The 13,589-nt window shown below is 44.7% G+C and overlaps 1 protein-coding gene across 1 annotated transcript in view; it reads right to left on the bottom strand.

Moving 5' to 3' along the window:
- LOC128843613 (ovostatin-like) overlaps positions 1 to 13,589 on the bottom strand; it is a 372,466-nt gene that overhangs the window by 42,288 nt on the left and 316,589 nt on the right. Inside the window, exon 7 of the mRNA XM_054040589.1 lies at positions 749 to 833. Within this exon, the coding sequence (XP_053896564.1) occupies positions 749 to 833 (85 nt within the window). The remainder of the gene's footprint in view (positions 1 to 748; positions 834 to 13,589) is intronic.

Genomic DNA, 13,589 nt, shown 5'->3' with positions numbered 1-13,589 from the left:
CTCCCAGTTCCCTCCCATTTGGCCACACCTTTCTGGTACGGAAGAGCCCAGACCTGCAGACAATATTCCAGGTGCAGTCTCCTCAGAGCTGTGGGGCCCAGAGCTGAACACTGTCTTCCAGGTGGGGTCGCACTAAGGCTGTATAGAGAGGGATTATCATCTCCTGTCACCGCTACACGACACCTCTGGAGCACTGTTTTCAGCTCCGGGCACCTCTTTACCCGAAAGCCATTGACAAATTGGAGGGTGTTCAGAGAAGAGCAAGAAATATGAGCAGGGAGCTGGAGGGAGGGATTTATGAGGAAGTAAGGAAGAGTTAAATCTGGCGAGTCTTGTTACGGGATGTCTAAGTAGGGACATAATTTCTGCCTACAAGTGTCTGAAAGAGGCATCACCAAGGGCGGGGGCAGGATTATTTAAGGGGGCACTTGGGGGTCTGATTAGGAAGGATGGAAGGATGTTAAGAAAGGGGAAATTTGGGATGAATAACAGAGAAAACCTTTCTGGGAGGGAGCTGTATGAGTCTGAGGCATCGTTTCCTGGGGCAGGGGGAGGAGCCCCATTTCTTGGGATGTTTAAAGCTTGGGCTGGGTGCAGACTAGACAGTAGGGAACAATCCTGCCCAGAGCCCTTGGGGATGGAGAGAAAGTGACCCAAGGGGCCTTCTCCAGCTCTGGTTTCTGGGGTAGCAGCAGGAAGGCAATGGTGGACAAGCACAAAGAACGGTGACTCAAACCCCGCGACTCACAGACCACAGAAAGCCACTTTCAGCTCCTCATCCTGGATGGTGATTTTCTTGGGCAGCTTCACCGACACCTCGTACTTGGGCAGCACTGAGGGGGAGAGAAGGGCCAGACATTGAGCAGAGCAGAGGGAACACGTGTACATCACTGTCATTTCCCCACTGAGTGACAGATACAGCCTCTCCCCCTCCCACCCCCAAGGCACAGTGCCAGATCCTCAGCCTGCTATAAATCACCACAGCTCCATGGCTGCCAGTGCAGCTGTGCCAGCTTCCACCTGCTGAGGATCTGGCCAGGGACTGTGGAACTGAAGAGAAAGACACCGTAACCCTGCTCCCCATCCCTTTGCTCCCCTTGCCCAACCCCACCGCCGGCTGTCGTTGCTTTAGAGGCTGTATTTCAAACTATGCTACGCAAATGATACCTAGTGAGGGCCCAACTCCCCAGTGCACCATCGTCACTCACCAGATTTAAAGGGCCACATTCACTGTGTGCTCTGGTTCGTGTGCTGCTCCAGTGAAGCAAAGCAGCCATAAGCCCGGTTACTTTGCGTCCCTGGAGTGGTACAAAGCAGACGGACTGCACCAGGGAACCGGGCCCGAACGTTCAGCCATTTTAAACGTATCCCTGCGTGAAAAGAGTCGGATAAAAGCTGTTTCATAACACGGTAAAAGCAAATATTGTTTCCTGCTGGCTGAGCTCACAGACTGCATTCGCCTCCTGGCTGGGCACTAGCCTGTCAAGTTTCAGCCCCAAAGTGAATTTTCTCAGAAGTTCTGAACTAACTGAATGAGGGGTAATAATGGGAGAGAGACACTGGTGGGGGTGGGGGAAGAGTGGAGAGCAAACTCAATAAGAGCTACTGTAGGTATAAGGCTCAGGCAAAAGCCAGCATGGCTTGGAGTGGCACATGCAGAGGCATCCCAAGCAAGGAGGTGACAGTCTGTCCAGAGCCAGGTTACACTGGAGCACTGGAACCAGTGAGATCGGCCCAGTTGGAGCACAGGCTGGTCACTGTGCCCGCACTGCCATGCTGACTGGTGTTCGGAGCTCTGCGGATTTGCCCTACAAGAGCACTGCTTTAAAGCCCTTCAGTTGCGACACCATGTGGTACCTATCCCGCAGTTCCCAGCACAGACCCCAGAAGCAGTGGATTCTGGGAAGTTTCAGAATGCCCTGTTGGACAGCAGGGAGAGGAGTAGTGGAGCCACCGTTACTAACCCGTTCAGAATGAGCTGGTTCTTAGGCTTGCTGAGAACAAGCTCTTGGAATGCTTGTAAGTGGCTGGAGCATTTCTGTGGGACGATTCACAAATGGTCGGGGTCGGGGCTGGAGTGGTACATTTCCCTAGTCTAGACAGTGCTGTAATTTCTCTCTCCTTGAGTGATTCGTGGCAACCACTATAATTAAAGTTCTTTGAGAATCTACCGCTCCTGCTGGCCTCATTTTCCTTTCCTCATAAACCTTCCGAAAGATTGTCCTTTGGGGATGATGTTTTCCGGGCTTGGTCTCCAGCCAAAGTGTCTTTATTTATTTATTTTGAACATTTGAAGACGTTCTGGGTGTCAGGGGCTGCAAGGACAAAGGTGTGAAGACCCGAGTGGGAGAAGGGTAGAAAGGAGAAGTGAGTTAAGCCAGTTTCATTGGCAGAGCACAGGGGGAGAAAACTGTGCCACTGTAATGCAGCATGCACATAGTTTGTTCTGCATTCGTACCATATACTGCACACAACTGGTAGGAAAGACCCTACACAAAAAGAAAGCTGCATTGTACTGAGGCTGGAATCACAGCCCAAATCCAGTAGGCCCGAGGGATAGGCCTTTGTATTCAGATCCAGATACTCCCGAGCTTACACTGAACAGTGACACTGGCAGTTCAAGTGCTGAGGAGAAACCTACACACCACTGGATGTGGCCTCAGATCCTGATCCCTTAAAGCCTCCAGTGTTTTCCTGGCCCATTCCTCAGATCACTCTTCACTCATCTACACCCCAGACAATCCTGAACTGGATTTTTGTGCCTGGAATGGATGAATCCCAGACGGTTGCTCCTGCTTCCAACACCCCCACCCCAGCACGAGTGGGACCCTTCCTTACCATATTCCTCCACAGAGATGTTTCAATAAGTCTCTTTCACAGACTGAATGCCCTCCTAGTCTGGGCACAGTCCTTCCCCTGGTACAGCCCTTGTTCCAGATCAGGTGATAGCTAGGGGATTCCTCATGATGGCTCTCTCATTGTTCTGTTCCACCCATTTATATATCTTTTGCATAAGGAGGGAATCCTTTGTCCCTCTCTGGATTCCCACCCCCTCCTACTCAATGGAAAAGCACCAGGTTAAAGATGGATTCCAGTTCAGGTGACATGATCACATGTCACTGTAAGACTTCATTACCCACTTGACAGCACACAGGTATACAGGGAGACTTACAAGTAAAAGAGAGCCATCTGCAGACGATTGTCCCGGTTAACGGGAGTCATCAAGATTCCAAACCACCATGAATGGCCCACACTTTGCATAATTACAATAGGCCCTCAGAGTTCTATTTCATATTTCTAGTTTCAGATACATGAGTGGTACATTTATACAACTAGGATGACCACACTCAGTAGATGATAAGCTTTGTAATGATACCTTACAAGAGACCTTTTGCATGAAGCATATTCCAGTTACATTATATTTAACTCATTAGCATATTTTCATAAAATCCTATAGAGTGCAACATCACACAATGGATTTGGCCTGATGTGAGGGGTTCTCTCCAGATGCTGTTTTTAAACCGGTCTCAGAAAATAGCTCACGAACAAGAGAAGCGGCTAATCAAAGCTGAGAGTGACAAATGGTGAACACTTGGGTTTCTGGAATGGCAAAGAACCCTTACCATGGGCTTGGGTGCCATGAGGGTTCTCTAAGAGACGGGAAGCATCACCAAGTTAAGGGCTCCAGAGAAACTGGCCAATATTTTCAAACTTTAGGAGGCCTGAATTTCCGCCCCTAAACCCACTTTTAAGCAACTAACTACAAGTGACCTGATTTCCATAGGTGCTGAGCACTCCAAACTCCTAGTGAAATCAACAGGAGCTGTGGGTGCTCAGCTCCTCTTCAAATCAGGCCACTTATAAGTTATTTAGGTGCCTAATTTAAGGCATCCTATTTTCAAAATGTAACCAAAGCCTATTTCATGCCGTTACAGGATGAGTTTTGCTAATAGCAGATATCACTGACTAAAAATCCAACACAAACGGTGAATCAATGGGAATGATGTCATCAAAGGATGACATATCCCCTCTGGCTTGGGTAACAAAGGAAGTAGCTGCCCATTGGTTCTCAGACAACCAATCAGAAAGTATGTTTTTTCTCTGTCTGCACTGAGGTTATAAAAGGCTGCAGGCTCAGACAGGGTCAGCATACTACTGTGGTGATTTCAAGAGGTGGCTTAACCAAGCCACACTTGGTCAGGCCAGTCATAATCAGGCCAGACCAGGAAGAAATCAAAGAAGGCAAAATAAGAGCGAGAAAAGCAAGTGAACAGAGCCAGGAACAGAAGGAAAGAGAGTCAGGCAAGCCAAGCAAAGAAAGACACAGGCAAGTGGAGGCAAGCAAGGAAACATCCACTGAAGCCAAGCAAGTCAAGAAAAAAGCTAGGCAGGCCAATTCCTGAGGAAAGACTCAGGGAAACCAAGCAGAGAAAACAAAAGAAAGCCAAGAAAGTCAAGCCAAGTGTTGCTGGAACACTAGAAGTCTGCAACATGACTGAGTCTGAGTCTGAGTCTGAGCACTCTGGTGAGCCCTCAACCGCAAAAGACCCTAAGGCCAAAATCACCCATTCTTCCCGGGCTGGGCTGCAGTTCTCTGTCAGTCGCATAGACAGATTGCTCCGCAAAGGACAATTTGCAGACCGTATTGGAGCTGGAGCCCCAGTATATATGGCCGCGGTGCTTCAATAAGTGACTCATGAGCTTGTGGATATTGCTGGGGAAGTCGCTGCACGCAGCAAGAAGCGTCCGATTTCCCCACGCCACTTGCGGCTGCCCATTCACAGCGACTCAGAGCTCAAGAAACTGCTGGGAGGTATCACCATCTCCCAGGCCGGAGTCCTGCACTTAAATCAGCCTGTGGTTTTACCTTCCAAGAAGAGGAATGGCAGGAGAGCCATCAAGAGAAGGATTGCCCCTGCTCCTGTCTCTGTTAAGTGAGAACAGAGCAAAGGGGAGACTGCCACCCCAGATTTGGGAGAAATGACATTGACTTGATTGCAAGGCTCTTTCAAATGCATCAGTATGGTCTAATAAAAGCAGTTAAAATGCCTGCTCTTCTTTTGTGAATTAATTTCCTCTTTTACTAGCCTACAATTTTAAGGGATCATTCAGTTGGTCAGGTAGCTGCATTGATAATATGGTATAAAAGCCTAGAAAGATAGAACTCAATCATTTCATTAAGAAATTTACATCAGAAATTGTCTAAATGGTGTCAAGTATCAGAGGGGAGGCGTTTTAGTCTGGATCTGTAAAAAGCGACAGAGTCCTGTGGCACCTTATAGACCAACAGACGTATTGGAGCATAAATGTCTAAATCGTGTAGATTCTGGGAGGTGATTTCTGTGTTTTTTTCAGGCATTTCCCCAATAGATTGAAGATTAGGAAAATTTTTCCCATAGTGAAGTTGATGTGTACTGCATGTTTTGTGAAAACAGAAAAAGGAACAAACTCATGACAGAAAAATGTAATCCATTACACATGAAGGATAAAGCCTATGGGCCTGGTTTTTCTTTTTGTTTTGTTCTTTTTGTTTTGTTTTGTTTTGTTTTAGTTCCCCCATTATAAAACCATTGACTCGTTTAGAGTAATATCAGATTTATACAGTATAAGTGATACTAGAATCAGGCTTTCTGAAATTATTAAATACCTGGAGGGGTTCACATAAACTTTGATCACCTTTTTAAAGGGAACACATTACCCACTTGCCAGCACACAGGTATACAGGGAGACTTACAAGTAAAAGTAAAATTTATGCTCTAATAAATTTGTTAGTCTCTAAGGTGCCACAAGTACTCCTGTTCTTTTTGCGGATACAGACTAACACGGCTTCTACTCTGAAACCTGAAGTAAAAGAGAGCCATCTGCAGACGATTGTCCTGGTTAATGGGAGTCATCAAGATTCCAAACCACCATGAATGGCCCACACTTTGCATAATTACAATAGGCCCTCAGAGTTCTATTTCATATTTCTAGTTTCAGATACATGAGTGGTACATTTATACAACTAGGATGACCACACTCAGTAGATGATAAGCTTTGTAATGATACCTTACAAGAGACCTTTTGCATGAAGCATATTCCAGTTACATTATATTTAACTCATTAGCATATTTTCATAAAATCCTATAGAGTGCAACATCACACAATGGATTTGGCCTGATGTGAGGGGTTCTCTCCAGATGCTGTTTTTAAACCGGTCTCAGAAAATAGCTCACGAACAAGAGAAGCGGCTAATCAAAGCTGAGAGTGACAAATGGTGAACACTTGGGTTTCTGGAATGGCAAAGAACCCTTACCATGGGCTTGGGTGCCATGAGGGTTCTCTAAGAGACGGGAAGCATCACCAAGTTAAGGGCTCCAGAGAAACTGGCCAATATTTTCAAACTTTAGGAGGCCTGAATTTCCGCCCCTAAACCCACTTTTAAGCAACTAACTACAAGTGACCTGATTTCCATAGGTGCTGAGCACTCCAAACTCCTAGTGAAATCAACAGGAGCTGTGGGTGCTCAGCTCCTCTTCAAATCAGGCCACTTATAAGTTATTTAGGTGCCTAATTTAAGGCATCCTATTTTCAAAATGTAACCAAAGCCTATTTCATGCCGTTACAGGATGAGTTTTGCTAATAGCAGATATCACTGACTAAAAATCCAACACAAACGGTGAATCAATGGGAATGATGTCATCAAAGGATGACATATCCCCTCTGGCTTGGGTAACAAAGGAAGTAGCTGCCCATTGGTTCTCAGACAACCAATCAGAAAGTATGTTTTTTCTCTGTCTGCACTGAGGTTATAAAAGGCTGCAGGCTCAGACAGGGTCAGCATACTACTGTGGTGATTTCAAGAGGTGGCTTAACCAAGCCACACTTGGTCAGGCCAGTCATAATCAGGCCAGACCAGGAAGAAATCAAAGAAGGCAAAATAAGAGCGAGAAAAGCAAGTGAACAGAGCCAGGAACAGAAGGAAAGAGAGTCAGGCAAGCCAAGCAAAGAAAGACACAGGCAAGTGGAGGCAAGCAAGGAAACATCCACTGAAGCCAAGCAAGTCAAGAAAAAAGCTAGGCAGGCCAATTCCTGAGGAAAGACTCAGGGAAACCAAGCAGAGAAAACAAAAGAAAGCCAAGAAAGTCAAGCCAAGTGTTGCTGGAACACTAGAAGTCTGCAACATGACTGAGTCTGAGTCTGAGTCTGAGCACTCTGGTGAGCCCTCAACCGCAAAAGACCCTAAGGCCAAAATCACCCATTCTTCCCGGGCTGGGCTGCAGTTCTCTGTCAGTCGCATAGACAGATTGCTCCGCAAAGGACAATTTGCAGACCGTATTGGAGCTGGAGCCCCAGTATATATGGCCGCGGTGCTTCAATAAGTGACTCATGAGCTTGTGGATATTGCTGGGGAAGTCGCTGCACGCAGCAAGAAGCGTCCGATTTCCCCACGCCACTTGCGGCTGCCCATTCACAGCGACTCAGAGCTCAAGAAACTGCTGGGAGGTATCACCATCTCCCAGGCCGGAGTCCTGCACTTAAATCAGCCTGTGGTTTTACCTTCCAAGAAGAGGAATGGCAGGAGAGCCATCAAGAGAAGGATTGCCCCTGCTCCTGTCTCTGTTAAGTGAGAACAGAGCAAAGGGGAGACTGCCACCCCAGATTTGGGAGAAATGACATTGACTTGATTGCAAGGCTCTTTCAAATGCATCAGTATGGTCTAATAAAAGCAGTTAAAATGCCTGCTCTTCTTTTGTGAATTAATTTCCTCTTTTACTAGCCTACAATTTTAAGGGATCATTCAGTTGGTCAGGTAGCTGCATTGATAATATGGTATAAAAGCCTAGAAAGATAGAACTCAATCATTTCATTAAGAAATTTACATCAGAAATTGTCTAAATGGTGTCAAGTATCAGAGGGGAGGCGTTTTAGTCTGGATCTGTAAAAAGCGACAGAGTCCTGTGGCACCTTATAGACCAACAGACGTATTGGAGCATAAATGTCTAAATCGTGTAGATTCTGGGAGGTGATTTCTGTGTTTTTTTCAGGCATTTCCCCAATAGATTGAAGATTAGGAAAATTTTTCCCATAGTGAAGTTGATGTGTACTGCATGTTTTGTGAAAACAGAAAAAGGAACAAACTCATGACAGAAAAATGTAATCCATTACACATGAAGGATAAAGCCTATGGGCCTGGTTTTTCTTTTTGTTTTGTTCTTTTTGTTTTGTTTTGTTTTGTTTTAGTTCCCCCATTATAAAACCATTGACTCGTTTAGAGTAATATCAGATTTATACAGTATAAGTGATACTAGAATCAGGCTTTCTGAAATTATTAAATACCTGGAGGGGTTCACATAAACTTTGATCACCTTTTTAAAGGGAAAACATTACCCACTTGCCAGCACACAGGTATACAGGGAGACTTACAAGTAAAAGTAAAATTTATGCTCTAATAAATTTGTTAGTCTCTAAGGTGCCACAAGTACTCCTGTTCTTTTTGCGGTTACAGACTAGCACGGCTTCTACTCTGAAATCTGAAGTAAAAGAGAGCCATCTGCAGACGATTGTCCTGGTTAATGGGAGTCATCAAGATTCCAAACCACCATGAATGGCCCACACTTTGCATAATTACAATAGGCCCTCAGAGTTCTATTTCATATTTCTAGTTTCAGATACATGAGTGGTACATTTATACAACTAGGATGACCACACTCAGTAGATGATAAGCTTTGTAATGATACCTTACAAGAGACCTTTTGCATGAAGCATATTCCAGTTACATTATATTTAACTCATTAGCATATTTTCATAAAATCCTATAGAGTGCAACATCACACAATGGATTTGGCCTGATGTGAGGGGTTCTCTCCAGATGCTGTTTTTAAACCGGTCTCAGAAAATAGCTCACGAACAAGAGAAGCGGCTAATCAAAGCTGAGAGTGACAAATGGTGAACACTTGGGTTTCTGGAATGGCAAAGAACCCTTACCATGGGCTTGGGTGCCATGAGGGTTCTCTAAGAGACGGGAAGCATCACCAAGTTAAGGGCTCCAGAGAAACTGGCCAATATTTTCAAACTTTAGGAGGCCTGAATTTCCGCCCCTAAACCCACTTTTAAGCAACTAACTACAAGTGACCTGATTTCCATAGGTGCTGAGCACTCCAAACTCCTAGTGAAATCAACAGGAGCTGTGGGTGCTCAGCTCCTCTTCAAATCAGGCCACTTATAAGTTATTTAGGTGCCTAATTTAAGGCATCCTATTTTCAAAATGTAACCAAAGCCTATTTCATGCCGTTACAGGATGAGTTTTGCTAATAGCAGATATCACTGACTAAAAATCCAACACAAACGGTGAATCAATGGGAATGATGTCATCAAAGGATGACATATCCCCTCTGGCTTGGGTAACAAAGGAAGTAGCTGCCCATTGGTTCTCAGACAACCAATCAGAAAGTATGTTTTTTCTCTGTCTGCACTGAGGTTATAAAAGGCTGCAGGCTCAGACAGGGTCAGCATACTACTGTGGTGATTTCAAGAGGTGGCTTAACCAAGCCACACTTGGTCAGGCCAGTCATAATCAGGCCAGACCAGGAAGAAATCAAAGAAGGCAAAATAAGAGCGAGAAAAGCAAGTGAACAGAGCCAGGAACAGAAGGAAAGAGAGTCAGGCAAGCCAAGCAAAGAAAGACACAGGCAAGTGGAGGCAAGCAAGGAAACATCCACTGAAGCCAAGCAAGTCAAGAAAAAAGCTAGGCAGGCCAATTCCTGAGGAAAGACTCAGGGAAACCAAGCAGAGAAAACAAAAGAAAGCCAAGAAAGTCAAGCCAAGTGTTGCTGGAACACTAGAAGTCTGCAACATGACTGAGTCTGAGTCTGAGTCTGAGCACTCTGGTGAGCCCTCAACCGCAAAAGACCCTAAGGCCAAAATCACCCGTTCTTCCCGGGCTGGGCTGCAGTTCTCTGTCAGTCGCATAGACAGATTGCTCCGCAAAGGACAATTTGCAGACCGTATTGGAGCTGGAGCCCCAGTATATATGGCCGCGGTGCTTCAATAAGTGACTCATGAGCTTGTGGATATTGCTGGGGAAGTCGCTGCACGCAGCAAGAAGCGTCGGATTTCCCCACGCCACTTGCAGCTGGCCATTCACAGCGACTCAGAGTTCAAGAAACTGCTGGGAGGTATCACCATCTCTCAGGGCGGAGTCCTGCACTTAAATCAGCCTGTGGTTTTACCTTCCAAGAAGAGGAATGGCAGGAGAGCCATCAAGAGAAGGATTGCCCCTGCTCCTGTCTCTGTTAAGTGAGAACAGAGCAAAGGGGAGACTGCCACCCCAGATTTGGGAGAAATGACATTGACTTGATTGCAAGGCTCTTTCAAATGCATCAGTATGGTCTAATAAAAGCAGTTAAAATGCCTGCTCTTCTTTTGTGAATTAATTTCCTCTTTTACTAGCCTACAATTTTAAGGGATCATTCAGTTGGTCAGGTAGCTGCATTGATAATATGGTATAAAAGCCTAGAAAGATAGAACTCAATCATTTCATTAAGAAATTTACATCAGAAATTGTCTAAATGGTGTCAAGTATCAGAGGGGAGGCGTTTTAGTCTGGATCTGTAAAAAGCGACAAAGAGTCCTGTGGCACCTTATAGACCAACAGACGTATTGGAGCATAAATGTCTAAATCGTGTAGATTCTGGGAGGTGATTTCTGTGTTTTTTTCAGGCATTTCCCCAATAGATTGAAGATTAGGAACATTTTTCCCATAGTGAAGTTGATGTGTACTGCATGTTTTGTGAAAACAGAAAAAGGAACAAACTCATGACAGAAAAATGTAATCCATTACACATGAAGGATAAAGCCTATGGGCCTGGTTTTTCTTTTTGTTTTGTTCTTTTTGTTTTGTTTTGTTTTGTTTTAGTTCCCCCATTATAAAACCATTGACTCGTTTAGAGTAATATCAGATTTATACAGTATAAGTGATACTAGAATCAGGCTTTCTGAAATTATTAAATACCTGGAGGGGTTCACATAAACTTTGATCACCTTTTTAAAGGGAAAACATTACCCACTTGCCAGCACACAGGTATACAGGGAGACTTACAAGTAAAAGTAAAATTTATGCTCTAATAAATTTGTTAGTCTCTAAGGTGCCACAAGTACTCCTGTTCTTTTTGCGGATAGAGACTAACACGGCTTCTACTCTGAAACCTGAAGTAAAAGAGAGCCATCTGCAGACGATTGTCCTGGTTAATGGGAGTCATCAAGATTCCAAACCACCATGAATGGCCCACACTTTGCATAATTACAATAGGCCCTCAGAGTTCTATTTCATATTTCTAGTTTCAGATACATGAGTGGTACATTTATACAACTAGGATGACCACACTCAGTAGATGATAAGCTTTGTAATGATACCTTACAAGAGACCTTTTGCATGAAGCATATTCCAGTTACATTATATTTAACTCATTAGCATATTTTCATAAAATCCTATAGAGTGCAACATCACACAATGGATTTGGCCTGATGTGAGGGGTTCTCTCCAGATGCTGTTTTTAAACCGGTCTCAGAAAATAGCTCACGAACAAGAGAAGCGGCTTATCAAAGCTGAGAGTGACAAATGGTGAACACTTGGGTTTCTGGAATGGCAAAGAACCCTTACCATGGGCTTGGGTGCCATGAGGGTTCTCTAAGAGACGGGAAGCATCACCAAGTTAAGGGCTCCAGAGAAACTGGCCAATATTTTCAAACTTTAGGAGGCCTGAATTTCCGCCCCTAAACCCACTTTTAAGCAACTAACTACAAGTGACCTGATTTCCATAGGTGCTGAGCACTCCAAACTCCTAGTGAAATCAACAGGAGCTGTGGGTGCTCAGCTCCTCTTCAAATCAGGCCACTTATAAGTTATTTAGGTGCCTAATTTAAGGCATCCTATTTTCAAAATGTAACCAAAGCCTATTTCATGCCGTTACAGGATGAGTTTTGCTAATAGCAGATATCACTGACTAAAAATCCAACACAAACGGTGAATCAATGGGAATGATGTCATCAAAGGATGACATATCCCCTCTGGCTTGGGTAACAAAGGAAGTAGCTGCCCATTGGTTCTCAGACAACCAATCAGAAAGTATGTTTTTTCTCTGTCTGCACTGAGGTTATAAAAGGCTGCAGGCTCAGACAGGGTCAGCATACTACTGTGGTGATTTCAAGAGGTGGCTTAACCAAGCCACACTTGGTCAGGCCAGTCATAATCAGGCCAGACCAGGAAGAAATCAAAGAAGGCAAAATAAGAGCGAGAAAAGCAAGTGAACAGAGCCAGGAACAGAAGGAAAGAGAGTCAGGCAAGCCAAGCAAAGAAAGACACAGGCAAGTGGAGGCAAGCAAGGAAACATCCACTGAAGCCAAGCAAGTCAAGAAAAAAGCTAGGCAGGCCAATTCCTGAGGAAAGACTCAGGGAAACCAAGCAGAGAAAACAAAAGAAAGCCAAGAAAGTCAAGCCAAGTGTTGCTGGAACACTAGAAGTCTGCAACATGACTGAGTCTGAGTCTGAGTCTGAGCACTCCGGTGAGCCCTCAACCGCAAAAGACCCTAAGGCCAAAATCACCCGTTCTTCCCGGGCTGGGCTGCAGTTCTCTGTCAGTCGCATAGACAGATTGCTCCGCAAAGGACAATTTGCAGACCGTATTGGAGCTGGAGCCCCAGTATATATGGCCGCGGTGCTTCAATAAGTGACTCATGAGCTTGTGGATATTGCTGGGGAAGTCGCTGCACGCAGCAAGAAGCGTCGGATTTCCCCACGCCACTTGCAGCTGGCCATTCACAGCGACTCAGAGTTCAAGAAACTGCTGGGAGGTATCACCATCTCTCAGGGCGGAGTCCTGCACTTAAATCAGCCTGTGGTTTTACCTTCCAAGAAGAGGAATGGCAGGAGAGCCATCAAGAGAAGGATTGCCCCTGCTCCTGTCTCTGTTAAGTGAGAACAGAGCAAAGGGGAGACTGCCACCCCAGATTTGGGAGAAATGACATTGACTTGATTGCAAGGCTCTTTCAAATGCATCAGTATGGTCTAATAAAAGCAGTTAAAATGCCTGCTCTTCTTTTGTGAATTAATTTCCTCTTTTACTAGCCTACAATTTTAAGGGATCATTCAGTTGGTCAGGTAGCTGCATTGATAATATGGTATAAAAGCCTAGAAAGATAGAACTCAATCATTTCATTAAGAAATTTACATCAGAAATTGTCTAAATGGTGTCAAGTATCAGAGGGGAGGCGTTTTAGTCTGGATCTGTAAAAAGCGACAAAGAGTCCTGTGGCACCTTATAGACCAACAGACGTATTGGAGCATAAATGTCTAAATCGTGTAGATTCTGGGAGGTGATTTCTGTGTTTTTTTCAGGCATTTCCCCAATAGATTGAAGATTAGGAACATTTTTCCCATAGTGAAGTTGATGTGTACTGCATGTTTTGTGAAAACAGAAAAAGGAACAAACTCATGACAGAAAAATGTAATCCATTACACATGAAGGATAAAGCCTGTGGGCCTGGTTTTTCTTTTTGTTTTGTTTTGTTTTAGTTCCCCCATTATAAAACCATTGACTCGTTTAGAGTAA

This window comes from Malaclemys terrapin, chromosome 1 (assembly GCF_027887155.1).
Source record: "Malaclemys terrapin pileata isolate rMalTer1 chromosome 1, rMalTer1.hap1, whole genome shotgun sequence".
Classification (NCBI taxonomy): domain Eukaryota; kingdom Metazoa; phylum Chordata; order Testudines; family Emydidae; genus Malaclemys; species Malaclemys terrapin.
This window is presented reverse-complemented; position numbering and strand designations above follow the sequence as displayed.